At 39.7% G+C, this 16,592-nt stretch overlaps 4 protein-coding genes across 4 annotated transcripts; all 4 read right to left on the reverse strand.

The window, feature by feature from the left end:
* Window positions 1–591: 591 nt before the first annotated feature.
* On the reverse strand, window positions 592–7,405 carry CBG05516 (the record flags this gene model as incomplete). The annotated part of the gene is made up of 14 exons (XM_045235368.1): window positions 592–727; window positions 1,116–1,408; window positions 1,444–1,845; window positions 1,892–2,058; window positions 2,102–2,307; window positions 2,463–2,686; window positions 2,736–3,029; window positions 3,083–3,180; window positions 3,495–3,667; window positions 3,715–3,914; window positions 3,963–4,105; window positions 4,141–4,201; window positions 6,558–6,640; window positions 7,216–7,405. The coding sequence occupies 14 exons, from the start codon at window positions 7,403–7,405 to the stop codon at window positions 592–594; spliced, it is 2,670 nt and encodes an 889-aa protein (XP_045092970.1).
* Window positions 7,406–8,827: 1,422 nt separating this feature from the next.
* Window positions 8,828–9,401, reverse strand: CBG26381 (the record flags this gene model as incomplete). Its single annotated transcript, XM_045235369.1, has 2 exons — window positions 8,828–9,187; window positions 9,291–9,401. 2 exons carry the CDS (start codon window positions 9,399–9,401, stop codon window positions 8,828–8,830), a joined length of 471 nt encoding a protein of 156 aa, XP_045098444.1.
* A 509-nt stretch (window positions 9,402–9,910) lies between these two features.
* On the reverse strand, window positions 9,911–10,111 carry CBG26380 (the record flags this gene model as incomplete). The annotated part of the gene is made up of 1 exon (XM_045235370.1): window positions 9,911–10,111. The coding sequence occupies one exon, from the start codon at window positions 10,109–10,111 to the stop codon at window positions 9,911–9,913; it is 201 nt and encodes a 66-aa protein (XP_045098443.1).
* A 5,499-nt stretch (window positions 10,112–15,610) lies between these two features.
* On the reverse strand, window positions 15,611–16,332 carry CBG26379 (the record flags this gene model as incomplete). Its single annotated transcript, XM_045235371.1, has 3 exons — window positions 15,611–15,814; window positions 15,852–16,105; window positions 16,155–16,332. The coding sequence occupies 3 exons, from the start codon at window positions 16,330–16,332 to the stop codon at window positions 15,611–15,613; spliced, it is 636 nt and encodes a 211-aa protein (XP_045098442.1).
* Between the last annotated feature and the right edge of the window lie 260 nt (window positions 16,333–16,592).

The following is a 16,592-nucleotide window of genomic DNA, read 5'->3' on the forward strand; positions in this document are numbered from 1 at the left end:
AGCTACTGACTGCATGTGGTGTGCGCGGATTGTTAGTCGTGGATGGATGGATGGATGAGGAGAGGGATCACTCTCACGGAAAAATAGATGAGCAATCACTTTTTGACAGTCTACCCAAGAATCGAGAGTATTCGGCTGCAGATTGAGGGAGGGATCTGAAAGTTTGATCGCAAAAAAAAACAAGGCTTGCTCTTCCAAGTGTGCAGTTTATTAGAATCAAGAGTGTGGGGACAGGGGTACAGTATAAGTTATCAAACAGTCACCAGGGAAGGAGGTGATAAACAATTCAAAAAACAATGAATCCGGGAGGACAAGGAACAAATTTTAGTGGGAAAATTGGTGAGATAGGAAGAGTGAGCGAAGAGTAAGAATCGGAAAGCTCGAAGGAGATCGTGAACGATGCTCTGTTGAACTAACAAGAATTTCAGGTGCATGGAGAAAAAGGTAGCGAGGAAAACCAAAAGAAGATCAAGAGAAACCGAAAAATAGTGGAGAGAGGTGGGTTTAGATGAGAGGCATATGATGAGGTAAGGAAGAATCAACTGGATAGGGGTTGTACAGATACAGAGGAGAGCATCAGACATGGAAAGTTTAGGAAAGATGAGAGTGAACAACATGAACAGAATCTTTAAGCATTGTATCTTGTCCTCCCGCAATGCGTCTCATCATATCCATAATTCCTGTTTCTGCAACCGTAGTAAGGAAATTCCTGGTTCCAACAGCAAGTCTGGAAAATGGAACCGGTTATGAAGAAGGTAAAACATTTATCTCATAGTTGCAAAAGGCCGGGCCGGGCCGAGCCGGGAGACGAATTTAGGCGGGCCAGGGCCCGGCCCGGCCCTGGCCCGCCTACCACAGTTGAAAATTTTCCAATTAAAATTTGGGTAGTTTTTTCTTGAATTGAACAAGAAAAAAGTTACATTATTTAACAAAATTAACAAAGTAGAAAGTAGTCGAAAAATAGGTCGTTTTTCTTTAAATTATTGAAAAAATTTCAGAATTTTCGAAGAAAAATCAAAAAAATCAACGTCTGTATGTACCCCGGCCCAGCCCGGCCCGTCGAGAATTTCGACCCGCGTGCCGGCCCGAGATTATATAACTATGATTTATCTTACCTCTGGCGGTGTTCCAAAATGGCGCAACCTCTCTTGGCACACTCTGCGGCAATATAAAGAGGCACTGGAATGCTGATCGGGCTCTTTATGATCTGATGTTCGTGGCACAGGGTGTTGGTGAGCCCCTCCACCCATTCCATTTTCACCGGTCTGTTGGAATATACCACTGTGTACTTGACTGGCTTTGCAGTTCCTTGAATGGCCTTCGCTCCCACATGGTAGAACTCGTTGAAGACCGGCGAGACGATAGTGGTGTCGACGATAGTTCCGATTGGCAGGTTATGAACTCCACGCTAAAAAAGAACAATTATTGGTCGAAAAACTTCGCATTATGACTCACACTATCCAAATACAATCTTTCGTTGTGAGTCTTTGAAGCCGCCAAAATGATTAGCTCCGGTGCATAATCTTTTCTGAGACTTTGGAAAGTTTCGATGCATTGTGGAGCATAAACTTCATTGACCATTGCAAGCTGACCCTCGCTGATTCCGTTAAAATAGATGACGACTTTCTCCGCTCTCATATTTCTTGCTCGTCTCGCTTTTTGTAGACTGTGACGGAGGGTTTCGTGTATGATGGTGGAGAACGTCTGCAAAGTAATCATATACTGAAGAAGTTCAATTATAGAATCTAAGCTCGCCTCGTCGGTTCTTTCAACAAACTTGTAGGAGCCTGCAAATTTTTGTGGATGATCCATAAAATTTGATGCGTAGCCAACGGTAGTGACCTCCTGAAAGTCAAGGCATAACAAGAATCCCTAAATTGAAAACTCTTACCGAGTCTCCCAATTCTGCGTTTTGGAGAGCGAGTATCCCATGATGAGGAGGTTCTCCTTGTCCAAGTAGTCGTTGACCACTTTGAAGTTGAGACCTCCTAACTTCATATTCATCTTTTGGATAATGTTCGCTCTCGTGTCCCTTTGATGGCGCATTTTCAGTGCAGTCTCCTTTTTGACATACTGCGTGAAATGTCGTAATACTGCTCACATACCTTTACTTCCGTTTGGTAGTCAATGGAGGAAGGAATGATGAATAGGAGGAACTTGATGCCGTTGTCTTTTGCCTCTTGGAAAAGCCGATGAATCTGGAACTCTCCTTGAAACTGGTTGTCGGGTTCCAAATACATGATGCGGGGTTCATCGAAGGCCATTCCGCTTCTGTGCATCTCTTCGAAGAGGACATTCTCGGCGTTCCTGGAAAATATTATTATGACTGAAAAATTTGCCGAATGGCTCAGTTTAGCTGCGGTGTCATTTTTGTGGACACCAAGATAAAAAATGTTAAGAGAACTGCCACTGCCTTGTTTTCCAATTTACGACTACTGAAATTTTGAAAAAAAAACGCTCACCTGACAGTTTGGTATGGCAGAAATACGATTCCCCATTTCTCCTGCCTCATGGCATTGTAGAATCCTCCACAATTCTGGACGATCGGATCCTTGAGTACGATTCCGGATACAACGAGGGGCTCTGTGATTTGTAAGAATCCGGATAAGTCCCGTGGCACCAATCCTACAGCAGCTGCCACGTTGTCTGTGGTTTGGATTCTTTCATGCGGCTTCGCTGCTGACCTCTGCAAGAAAAACAATTAATTGAAGAGATTTATTCAACTGTGTACTTACTCGAATGACGGCACTTTGCTCTTGAGGAGTCATTTGCTGGCAGGTGACCTTCTGATTCGGGATGACACGAAGGAGTTCTGGTGGGTAGTATCCGACTCCACCAGATTGGACAGTAGATTCGATCGTCCACAGTTCGGTCAATTCCAGCTCAACGTTGTATCGGTTGCGGAAGTACTCGTAGACATTGGTGAGCGTTCCATCCGGCAATTGAATTCCTGGTCCATCGGCTTCCTTCCGAATCCTCGGATTGGAATCGTTTTCGCGTCGTTCCCATCGCGTGCATGCTTTCCGTAGCTCAGCAATACACGGAAGTTCTTCAGAGCTTTCAGCATGTTCCTCGCGACCACGTCATTCCGATCCAAGTGGTAGTGGAATCCTTGGAAAGTTCGGAAATAGTCAGCAAGGGTCATGTGGCTTCTTCCAGTATGGAAGAGAGAGATTCTCACTGAAAAATTAAAATTCAGGGATAGAATTTTGGGTCAATGTAAAATACAGTATTTGCTCTAATAGAAGCTCACCGAATACGTGCAGTTTGAGCTCAATTATCTCGATTGTTTCGAGAGATATCAAGAACTTATCAACTGATAAAATATTTGTGATGTTATGAAAAACAACTTATCAGTTGATAAATTTTTGATATCTCATATAAAAATTGAGATAATTAATCTCAAACTGCACTTGTAGGGTGGGCTTCTGGGAAAGCAAATGCGGTAAGTCATATATTCTCCAACCTATGTTGATTCAAAAACTAAAACTCACTGTCATTGGACATGAAGACTCCTTGTTTCTCGAATCCTTCCATCGTTTTCACTGCTCGTGTTACTCCCAGCAACGATGATCGATCTCCATTTGGGAACCAAATAGCTTCCTGAGCTCCCATCACAGGCCGGACACTGTAGTGAGTAGTGCCGTTCACCGTGATAACGTCTGGACTGAAATGAACATGTTGAAGACTTGCTGTCAGACTTCCAACACTTACTTTGCCTTCGGTCCATCAGCGAGGATCGTCGTGATGGCCTGATGGAGGCGCTTGTCGGCGTCGGCTGGAGCGAGTGTCGCCGTATTCTCTATATCGTTGGTCGAGAGCTCCTTGGCGACCTCGATGGGATACAAGACGAAGTCGGCCTTGATGAAGTTGCTCAAGTTGGTGACACCTTCATAGATGGTGAAAGACAATTTCTGAAAACGAAAAAATCTATTGAGATCTACAGCCTATGATTATCTTACCTCCGTGTTCAACTGGGAGAGGCTCCAAAGACTATTCTGTGAGTCATAGAAGAATGGTCCGCCTGTTTGGAGTTGCGGGTAGTGCTCAACTGCTCGGCGGTAGACTCCTCGGCACATTGCTAGATCCCTCTGGTAATCGTCTCCTTTGCGTCTGGAGTTGGACATCTCGACTCGGAACTCTCCTTCGGGTGTTTGGAAGACATAGTAGATAGCCACCATATACTGATATATGGTGGTATCTGGCTTCAAGACTAAAAACTAAGACTGTAAATGAAAAAAAATTTGTTGCGAGGATACAGTTAGCTTACGGTGAGATGTACCGTAAATGCTCTAATAGAGGTCGGCAATTTACGTGCATTTTGAGCTCGATTATCTCGGTTCCTTCGAAAGCTATCAAAAAGTAGACAACTAATAAAATGTTCATCATATTTTCAAAAATATTTTGTCTGTTGTGCACTTTTTGATATCTTTTCAAGGAACCGAGATAATTGAGCTCAAAGGGGGGGGGGGTTGGCATATATTAGAGCATTTAGAGCATACTTGTAACGGGCCGGGCCGGGCTTTTTCCCGAATTTCGAAGGCCCGGCCCGGCGGGCCTGTCATTCCAAAAGTCTTTAAAATTTCAAAAAAAAGGGAGACCCTTATGTGATTTTTTTTCGATCAAAAATTTTTTTTCGAGTTTTTTTTTGATATTTTTTGATCAAACAGACAAACAATCCAAAAAGCACAAAAAAATAGAAAATTGTATTGAGAGCTCAAAATTCGGTTCAAAATGACAAAATTTTTGCTACCGGGCCTTCCGGGCCGGGCCCGGGCCTTGAAATTTTCCTCACAAGGGAACCATGATTAGCCTTCATCTCAGAATTTTTTCTAAATTTGCTCATTTATAGTTTCAAATACGGGCGGGCTTTCATTTGATGTATTTGGTTTTCTGCACAAATTTCTAGAAGTCGAGTTAAGGGCTGTTTAAGTGATTTCAGTACTAATTTCTCACTTTTGGAGTGAGTTTTTGAAAGGGTTAATGGGAGTTTTTTGGCATTGTTTGAGTGTCAATTGCAATTTTAAAGGTTTCTCTACAATCTGGCAAAGTTTCCTCATTTTTCAAAAAAAAATGTTGAAAAATTTTTTGCCATAAAAATTTATGCCCCCCTTTGCGAAATTTTCAATTTTTCGAAAATTTTTTTAATGTGCTAAAATGAATTCTAAACGCATAAAAATGATAAAATGAGTCTTTTCGCAAGATTCTGTAGCCTATATCCTTTGAAATCCGAAATAAGTGATTTCTTCCAAAACTCCAATGAATCGTAGTCCTTCGAAAATCACTCAATAGCACTCAAGTATTGTGAAAACATAGATTTACATACTTCTTGACTGATTTATGACAGTTCCGCAACCAATATGATCAAATAGGGGGATTTCGACTGACATTTTGAGTAGATAAGGCTTTTCAGCAGTGCTTCAAGAATTTTTCAGAAATTATCTTTTTCGAGTTTTTTTCCTACTGAAATAATAGATCAAACATAGTTTTGATTTTCGAAAAGTTCAAAGCATTCCTCCAACATCAAAGAAAAAAAAAAGAAAAAAGAAAATGGACAGTGTCGGAATCGAACCCCAAACTAGTTGTGATTACTATTCATCCCCACTACACAGATCCTGGGCGATGATGCGCATAAAGGACCCAATCCATATGCGATCCTCTAGAAGTCCGTTTGACACATATTGCGAACAACGAGCTGCGATGAGTCTCATATGTGTGCGATGCGGGAGAGGCTGAATCGAGTGTTCCGAATGCGCGCGTATCCTAGATAGATTCTGGGTGGGTGGGCGATGTGTGCGATATGGGTCTGATACGGTAGGCCGACTACAACACTCCGAAATCCCGGATGCGCCCATTGTTTACCGTAAATCCACACCGGCAACTTTGTCAATTTTTCGTCAATTCGAGCCTACATTTCTGGTTTTTCGATTATTCCTTCGATGTTTTTTGTGAAAAAGAGTTATGACAGAATAAAAAATCACTGAATTCTTGCAGAAACATGTCTTTCACTCGTTAATTGCTATGTTTTTCGCCAAAATAGGTGATATTGAGATTTTTTGATTCCACTTTGTAATTATTGTAAAAATCGTATTTTCAGGTGGAGTAAAAGGTAAGTTGGTAAGCATACAATAATTACAAAGTGTAAATTATAAAAATTTCCAATTTTTCATGCAATTTCGAAAAAAAGAAAGTGAGACATATTTTTTGAACAAATGAAAAAAAAACAATTTTTAGCGAATTTTTTCCCATTTTGTTCTGTTTTTGATTGCATATCAAATTTAAATGGAAACTGCCATAAGTCTTTTTAAAAACCAAAACATTGAGTTTCGAAAAATCAGTAATATGTCGTTCAAAATATAAAAAAATATGGAATAATAAAGGAAAAGTACGAAATCGGAAGACCTGAACAAAATCACATCACAATAGAACTTAACTGATACTTATAGGAACCCCCAACCAACGTTTTAGTTCATTTCATCGAGTGCCAGCAAGCCAGGCGAGGAGATGCTTTGCGGCGGCGGTGTGCCCCATATGCCCCGTATATGCCCCATACCGGCGTCCTTTCCCTGTACCCAATTCATCGGCGCGTCCTCCGTCGCCAATCCATTATGCGTATGCGCGCCCAGGACCTGTGTATCCACTCGGCCACTGTTGCTCGTTTCTTCCGCAGTGGAGAATGTGTAGAGGAAAGGAGGGAAAGTGGAAGGGAAGAAGGAGACCAAAAAAACAGCATATTTTCAGATGGATTTTTCTCGGCTTCTAGAAATTTATGCAGAAAACCGAATACACCACGAGAAAGTCCGTATTTGAAACTATCAATGAGCAAATTTAGAAAAAATTCTGAGATGAAGGCTAAACATGGTTCCCTTGTCAGGCCCGGCCCGGAATTTTACAAGTATGATTTAGAGTATTAGTCTCACACAATGCAAATCTCAAAGCTTGGCAAAGTAGCATCATAAGCTAACCAAAGTCATTTGGCGTTATCATCTTATTTTTTGTCAGCGCTTGTCAAAAATATTCCCAATTGTCTAGTTTATGGAATAACACTCACTATCAGACAAGAATGAACTTCCTGCCGCTGTCCTGTCACAGGATCTTTCTCACGTAAATGCAATACCTTAATCGACCGGCAGGAACTTCATATTCGTCTGAGAATGGGCATAACATGGAAAAGTTACCGCGATTTTTCAAAAGGAGTAACCAAAAATCACTCACCGATCTCACGAACGTTGGTCCGGACTTGGACGATCTCAGCATCTTGACTGCAATGAGAAACAAGCTTCGGAGCCAATGGAACGGTCCCATACTTGTTCTTCTTGCTTCTGGTACCATTTGTGTAGGCTGAGCCATTGATGGATTCTGCTTCTTGAAGGGATAGTTCCCCAAGTTTCTCATGAATAGACATTTTTTGTATCTGTGAAAAAAAAACCATACACGTTGTCAGAGAGAAAGAGAATAGACAAAAAACCAACGAAAGGAAAAGTTTTAAAAAGTTTGGAAGTCAGAAAAATAGGTAGTCCAATAAAAATTTTGACAAAGATGAAGTGATGGTTCTTTTCAGTCAAACAAAAATCATTTTCTTCTTTTTCAACAATAAACTGAGAGTTGAGAGTTGGTGGTTTTGAGAGTGAGAGTTGAGTGTAAGAGTTAGTGGTTTTGAAGTAATAATTGAGTGTTAAAGGGGGACTCCGACCAGAAATTTGTATTGCATTAAAATGTGTTAAAATTTATCTATTTTTCAAATATTATTGCGAAAAAATTCAAAGAAAATCCGAAATCCCCGAAAAACGGCGTTGAAAAGGAAGAACATTCAAAAAAAGGTGCCGCCGGGGGACGAGGATTTTCAGTGAGAAACCTAGGCCACGGCACCTGACAGCCTTTTTTTCAAGTCGCCGACAGTGGTTTTTTACGTTTTTTACCTGCCGGACATGAAATTGAAAAAAATCCGGAAAATTTGCCACATAGGAAAGGCGCCCGCTTCCGTGGCCTAGGTTTCTCACTGAAAATCCTCGTCCCCCGGCGGCACCTTTTTTTGAATTTTCTTCCTTTTCAACGGCGTTTTTTGAGAATTTCGGATTTTTTTGAATTTTTTCGCAATAATATTCGGAAAATAGATAACTTTTAACACATTTTAATACAATAAACATTTTTGGTCGGAGTCCCCCTTTAAAGGATCAAACTGGCTAGGAGTAATACAGGGCAACCTAATGCGGCGAATTTGAATTTTTTTTTTGTAAATAAGCTCATTATCACCAATAATCAACATTCGCGGAAGCGTGCAAATCAGTTAGAGAAGAACCGGCTGACAACTAGAAGAGCAGAGGATGGATGGTAGTTGTTCTGCTCTAGTTGTTTTTTTACTTGCAAAACTTTTGTTCTTCCCACGCCGTGTTTGTCACACATGTCAGCTCCAGACACTGGTCATAATTAGGAGTTCTCATGTAGAAACTACATAGAAAATTAGCAGAGGTAAAATTTCAGAAATATTTTTTTCTCTATTGTTCGAACCGCCCATAAAGTGCAATTTTCGAGGATACCGTATTTGCTCTTGTAGAAGCCTACCCTATGTATGTACTTTGAGCTCAACTATCTCGGTTACTTCAAGAGATATCAATCTTTTGTCAACTAATAAAATGTTTTTCGTAAAATTACAAACATTCTATCAGTTTACAGACTTTTTATATCTCTCATAGGAACCGAGATAATTTAGCTCAAAGTGAACGTACAAAGTGAGCGTGATAATAGAGCGGCTACGGTAGAACCATGTTAAGCGCTATTTCTTTTTCAAAAAGTCAAGATTTTGGCTATTTTCTGTGCTAGAACCTAATTATGAAAGATAAAGCTTTTCGAAATTTCCGGTTTCTAGACTATCCACTAGAGTTGAGCGGAATAAAACATTTTGAAAATCCGGACAAAGGAATATGGGAGAAGGAATGAGATGGAAAAATCCGGAAGGCGGAAGAAAGACGACGGAACATAATTTCAAATTCAAAAGAAGGGATAAAGAATACGGAACGAAAAAAAAACACTCGAAAGAATGAAGACGGAACAAGGAACAAGAAACTAAATATTGAAAAAAATCGGACTTCATGCTCAAAGAAAGCCAAACTCGTCCAAACCGATCAACGATTTTTGCAGTCATTTTTACCCAGTCATCGCCTAAAATATCCTGACTAAGCAAGATAAGCTGCGTCTCCTAGGACACCTTTTTTGAGCAGAGCGGATTGCACTCGATCAAACATGTAGTTTCTCAGACGCATAATCTTTCTGAAGCCTATTTAGATCTGTGCATAATTCTTTTTGTGAATTGGGCATTCTGCCTTGCTGGGTGCGAATTGGACAAGGGTTGACATAGATGGAAACCGAGAACCTTTTGAATCAGGCATAACCACCTTTCCCATACAGATACCGTAAGTAGAAAGCCCCCAAGTAGAAAGCCCCCAAGCAGTAAACTTTAAGCTCATTTTTCTCACTTCCTGTAAGAGAAGGCCCGAAGTAGTCCATTGATAAAAGGTTTATCATGATCTCGAAAACATTTTGTCAGTTGACTACTTTTTGATATATTTTACAAGAAATGAGCTACCAAACTTTTACGAGCTTTCTCTAATATAGGCCCATGGGTAGGCACCACAACAAAATTTTCAAAATAGACTTTTCCCAGTTTTTATTGTTGGATTGTATTCTCCTACTTTATAGAAGTCCATTCCCAAAATTTCAGGGAAAAATCTTCATTCAATCCCGAGTTACAGCCCCTTTTATACCAGACCTCAATGTACTGAATTTCTCCTCATTTTTTTGCGGTGCGCAGAAAAGTGGGCGGGGCTTAGCTGCGGCGCGGTTTCATTGTGGCGCTATTCCGAGCGCTGTTTTTTCATCAAAATCGCATCATGGTTTGTCGGAAAAGCAGTTTTTAGGGTAAAAAAACGAAAAGAATAAGTTTATAACATTGAAAAAAGGAAAAAACCATTGAAAAAAGGAAAAAAAACAAAAAACCCCATGGGAGATGCGAACTTCGGTCTTCAGATCGGTGCGCGCGCCCACTAACCAGTCTGCCACCGCTGCACTTCCCTTGGAAGCAATAGATGAGAGTGAGGAAAGGACGACTTTTCATTGCCTGCCGTCTCCTTCCGGTGTTGCCTCTTTCCTATTTTTTACAAGTTGTTCCATGATAGATAAGGAAACAGACGTATAACACATTAAGGGCGTCGATAGAATTTTTTAATTATAATTGCTCTTAGTGGCAAATTTTGCTTATGGTGAAAAGAAAATCGGTGGCGCTCACCTGTGTCACCTTCAAAACTTCCAAAAACTGAAAATTTTGAAAGTTTGGAATTTTCGGATGAGTATCAAAACTACTTAGAGGTATCCAATCTTTCTGAAAATTGGCAGAAGTATACACAAGACTTAGTTTTACCATAATATGCAAAAAAAAATTGGGGTCATCGCTGAAATTTTTTATTTATTTTAGCTGGAACTTTGGCTGAAAATTGTGAAACAAGGGCGTCGTTAGAATTTTGATTTTATTTCAAAATCCAATCCCCCAGTTCAAAAACTATCAGAATCCATTAAAAAATCTAATGGCGCGAACTTCCATCCAACACTTTTAGTCCACTTTGTCAGTCCCACTTCTATTTTTCGAAGTTTTCGAATCAAAATAATAAAGTTATCGAAGAACTGATAATTTCATTGGATTCAGCGTAGTCGATTACATAGGGACAAGTTCTCACCAAAAAAATAATGGGTTTCTAACGCCCGGTACAAGCCTTCAAAGATGGATTTCTGAAAAGGGGAGAAAAATTTGGTCGCCCCGCCCCCTTTCATTGCGGTGCCTACCCATGGGCTTCTATTTCTCAACCGTCTTGTCAGGGCGGAGTTCTATTAGAGAAAAGGATTCAGATGGTTTGAAATTCTTAACTGAGCAGGAATATTTAGAAAACAACAAGAAGGTTTCAAATAGAGGTGAGTTTCTATTAGAGAAAATACGGTACATTGGCTCTTTTGAAAGTTAGGGGGATCATTCTTTCAGAGAACTTTTATTCAAAATTTATTCAAAATGAAAGAAAAGGAATAGATAAACAAGTATTAGGAAAGAAGACATCCCGCTCCCTCTGGTTCTCTCGTCCTTTCATTATAGTTGTAGGTCATAGTGGTAAAAAAAAGAGATACGATTAGAAAAAACACAGTATGTGTGAGATTTTTCAGAGAGATACGAGGAAATTATACAAAATGGACATGTTTCCCTTTTTTTGACCACCCGCATAAATCAGAAAGAGGTGAAGAGAGAGAGAGGGAGAGAGCGACAATGGAAGACGGCACGGACAGAGCACAGAAAACGAGTCAGAAAGTATACAAGACCTCGAAAACACGTGTTAACTTGCCTAGAATTGTTGTTTGGTATGACTGGAGAGATAAAACCTACAATTTTGATGTAAACGTAATTCTTGGACTCTTGGTCTCTGGTAGAGAACGTGTGTCTATTTCAGACAGGTGTAAAGAGGGATTTCAAAAAAAAAGAAGCGAAAAATGAGATAAAACGATTTAGCTGGAATTGGATTAGACTAATCAGTAATGTGTTTCTGTTTAGTGCTTTTGAAACACCCAGATTAAAAAAAGCATGGAGAGGGCAGACGTTGAAAAATGTATTTATTGTTGCGGAGGGAAGAGTGAAAAGATATATAAGTTCTCTTTGGAAACAACACAAAAGAGCGAGAGAGTGTGTGTCTGTCTGGGTGTGTTTTCTACCTAGAGAAGAGTCAGATTCTCTCTCGGCAACTAAAATAAAATGCGGAAAATGACCTTTGAATTTGAGGATTTATTACCGCAATAAAAGGGAATACTGGACGGGGTGGGCTTAACACTGATAAGAATATCTTTCACGAAAACATGTAAACCTATTTAGCCAACACACAGCAGAGACGTGCATCGTCCATTTTGACTCCGCCCCCTAGGCAATACCTAAAGTGCAGCGCTATTGCCAATGGGGCGTGTCATAGGAAAGGGAAAATATTAGGCCTAAAATTTGGATTTGAAAGTGCATTAAAGCGGAAAGATTGGGATTTTTGCAACTTTTTCGTGAAGAGTAAGAATAGATTAAATTAAAGACTTGAGGAGGGAACTAATTCGAAGAAAAAAATGTGGAAACCAGAAATTTTGTTTATTGGGGTATTAGGTCTGGATCTTGAATAGGCCGAAAGTGTTCCTCTCGAGAAGAGGGCAATTCTCATAAATGACAATCCCTCCGTTGTGGTTGGAAAACTGAGTAACAGTCTAAATCGTTGGTATTAACTAGTAAGAAAGTTGTGCAATACCATCCGTGAAAGGTCAAACAGGTAGTATCAAACGCAACACTCCGAGAAAGAGAGAGCAGACGACACTTTTAGCTGGTGAGAACGTGTATATCGTGCATGGACCACTTGTGAATCATAACCGATGAGAAAAAGGTCACTAGGGAAACAGGAAGAGGAATAATGAAAAAGCATTATTATTATTATTATTATTATTCGTATGATTTTTACGTAGGATTCGTAGACTATGTTTCAAAAATTGATGCTTTAATGGATTGAGAATTCTAAGCCATCGAAATCAATTCACTAAGAGATCTGTTTCAAAACTTCGATGAATCGTAGTTCTTTGAAAATTACATAGTAACACTTAAAGCTTGTGAAAACGAAATTAAAAACTGATCTTTGCATTTGAGAATTAAAGGGACTATTAGACGGGTTGGTTGGCTGCAACCTCAACCTGATGGAATATTTTTTCGAAAACAAGTGAATCCACAGAAACAGCCTAGGCGCACACATCGTCGACTTGGACTCCGCCCCTAGGTCACACCAGAAGTGCGGCGTTGTTGCTAAAGGGTCGTGTCATGTCTTAAAATTTGTAAATAGATTGGATTAAGCCTTGAGGAGTGAAAACATTGGAAGAAAATATCGTTGGAAACCAGAGATTTTGTTTACTTTTTTGTACATTAGGGTGTTTAGTCTGGAGCTTGACTAGACCGAAAGTCTTTCTATCGAGAACTTGGTGATTCTCATTTACAATAATCCGTCATTTTTAGTTAGGAAGCAGAGTAACAGTCTCAATGAGAGAGGGGTGTGCAATACCATCCGTCAAAGGTCAAATATAAGGTATTATCCGCCGGTCGGCATAATACTCCGAGAAAGAACAAATGACTGTTTCAGGTGACGAGAGCGATTATGTTACATCATGGACCATTTGTGAATCAAAACAGATAGGAAAAAATGTCGGTAGAGGAACAGGAAGAGGAATAACAGAAAAGCGTATAATTCATAGAGTTTTGTCGTATTCGTAGACCACGTATCGTCAACTCAAAAAATTGCGCCGAACTTATAAACAACAAAAGTGGATACTGTAGACTAGGCTCCGCCCCTTTTAATGTTTCACGGGAACAGTGCGCCGCACTAATGGTAAACAAAAATGGGGGTGGGACTTAGTTGTTAGTAGACTCTGCAAATTTTCGGCACGCCAGGGCACAGAGGGGCACAGGATCCGCATCCAAACGGCACCGTGCCGCGTTGAAAGTGCCCTTGGAACACCGCACCCGTGCCCCTAGCAAGCATGTGGCGTGCCGCAACCGTGCCCTTTCTTGAACCACCTGCGCATATCATCTCTATCCATAGAGTTTCGAAAATGTTGCGAAAATAGCTTGTCATTCATTTTCATAAATTTTTGTACTTTTCACCGTTTTATGGCATTTGGTTTTGTTTTTCTAAGCTTTCAGTTGGAAAATCATGAAATATATTTCTGTTTAGGTTTCAGACCTGCCTGTACCAGATGTCCCGTTGGAAGAGACACCGAAGGAAAATAGGTGAATTGAGAGATGTTCAAGTAATAATGATGTCGGAAATCTTTTCAGTTATAAAGACGAGAAGGGAAGTCGTCAAACCGTGGGGGGATACTGAAGAAGAAGAAGGTATTTTACGACCAACAAGATGAATATCATAAATTAAATATGTAAGTGGGCGAGATGTGAAAAACTGAACTATTTTGAAATGACAGTGTTCAAAAAAAATGTTCGAAAGGTTAATGTTAATCCCTATGTTTTACAGTTCCGCTGATCTTTGGTGAAAACGTGCCAGACAACTTCCGATGGATTTTCGGGAAGGCAATTCGTCCAAAGAAATGTGAGTTTTCATCCAATTAGTTATGTAAATAATCTTTAAAGTTCTTTCAGAAACACCGTGCCAAGCCCAACGCCAATAAAGCTGGAGAAGAGGAGTAGGAAAGTTACTTTCATCGAAATTCGACATCTTCGACACAATCTCTTCTACAAATTTAAATGATCGTTTTTCTTTCTTTTTTTATTACTCTTTTTTAGTATTTGTATTTGAATAAACTGTCCAATTTAAGGAAAATCTCGTGATTAATTGATCTGATTTTGAAGAAAGAATTTAAAAAAAACAAGGCACACATGAGCACGGCAACGGCACGGCAGCGGCACGCAAAACGCACGCGTGCCCCAACCACCCCCCCCCCCCCCCCCGGGCACGATTACCGCGTTGCAGCGGCACCGGTGCCCCAAGTAGCGGCACATGTGCCAAAAATTTGCTGAGGACACCTCGATTGCTTACGCTTTTTTTAAATAGACAATACCAAAATATGCTGTATTGATGCATAGTTTAGAGTGAAGTTGGTAAAAACTGGAAGCCAAGGAATTTCTTGAATGCCAAGGTGTAGAAATGCCCACGAGTTTTTTCGAAGGCTGCAATTATCTCAAGCAAAAAGAGCAACGCACCCGACACGACTCGTCCCCTCTTTTTCGTCGAATATTCAAAACAAGCCTCGATTGCATCATAATCAGAAGGACTTCACTGATAGAGATGTAGAGAAATACAGGAAGAGGTAGTTTCCTTCCTCATAAGTATAAATACATGTGCTGGTCAGTTTCCCATTCTTCATTATTCGATTAGGACTACTGTAATGAAATGGGGTACTGAAATGGCTCTCCGCAATGGGAAAAAAAGTCGTAAATATGGGAGAAAAACGGCATTTTGTTCAAATAAAGTGCAATTGTTTGAAAAAGAAAGCGAACTTTGATCAGGGAACTTTTGAATGGGAAAAATAGGAATTCCGAAGATATACGAAAGGATTTTCAGAAGACGTCAGATTCGAAATTTTGAGAGAGAGGAAAAAGAGCGTGGGAATTTCAGATGTACGTTTTCTGCTACGAAATGGGAAGAAGGTGCGGCATATACATATTCGAGTACAGCGTTTGGGGATTGTTGTCATTGGAACAGAACAACGGAACTCTGAAGTTTGAAAATTCCGAAGTTCCAGTTTTGGAAGATTTGGAATCTCCGAAATTAAAATTTTTAGATGGCGAATAAAATTTGAAAATAGAAACATTGAAAAAAAACAATTACCTTTTTTCTCTGTTCCTCTTTCTTTTCCTCTATTACTTAACACTTTATCAGTGCGGTGTCTAGTTTGATAAGAAAACAATATTCATTTTTTCCCGCCATGCAGTAGGTGCATACAGGTTAATTCAAAATTGCGTTCTTCAAGTATTTATTTGACAATGAAACAGATTGGTTAATGATATAAGTGAAAATATGCAGAAGATAAAACTGGGGACGTTAACTATACAAATCTAAAAAGGTGCAAATGGAGAATCAATCAGGTAGTGTCTGCATTTTCCGGATCGGAAATGTTTCGCGGAAATCGAATGAAGTTTTTCTTTTGAGAATGTGTCTCTGGAAATGCCAACTGGATCATTTTGTCTTTCGAGGGAAAATTGAGCTCTGACAAAGTTCGGACGTCGGGAGATCCCTTCAGAGATAGTGAATGAGCAATTCTGTGAATTCGATGATTTTTAAATGTATGAAAATCACAAAAAATACCTCTTCCAAGATTTCATTGAAGCTGTAGAGAGTTGACTGACAATTATATACGAACTTTCCTTCTTGACCAAATCGGTGCATAATATTTCGGTAGAGATGAGCGCATCGTTTCTTAGCCTGTTCTAGTAGAGTTCCTTTTGATTTTGAATCGGAGAACTCAATAGTTGCTTCTTGTCCAAATTCTATAGAGTAGGTGTACTTTACAGAGACTTTGTACTTGAAGAGTGGAGCTGAAGGAAGTGGTGCTGAAAAAAATATATGATAAGTTTTTCAAAATCTGAAAAGAAGTCTTACCGGAAGTTGTCGTTTTTGGAATGTTAGAAACGTTATTGCCGTTGGAATTGACTTTTTTCGTGTTGTTATTATTAATGTGAGTAGTTGAATTTGGGATTATGCACCTCGAACCGAATTCTCCACCAAAACTCTTTCGGATCGAAGACCCAGCCTTAGCTTGATACCCCAGTAACATCATCTCTGGAAATTGAATTTCAGGTTAACTTCAGGTTAGAAAAAAAGAACAATCATAACGACAAATAAATTGAGAACAGGCATTAATCACAATCAGAGAAACAACGAAAATCATTGTTTTCAGAGACATTCCTTTCGACGTAGATCAAACGTTAAAATACTTTCAGTAGGTCTAGAACCTTCGGTAGATCATTCAAAAATATACAGATAAGGAAGCTTTAAAGCTTTATTTAAATTTAAAAATTTAGAAAAAGAAGGTTCGAA

Source organism: Caenorhabditis briggsae (genome assembly GCF_000004555.2).
Source record: "Caenorhabditis briggsae complete genome, chrIV, whole genome shotgun sequence".
In the NCBI taxonomy this organism is placed as follows: domain Eukaryota; kingdom Metazoa; phylum Nematoda; class Chromadorea; order Rhabditida; family Rhabditidae; genus Caenorhabditis; species Caenorhabditis briggsae.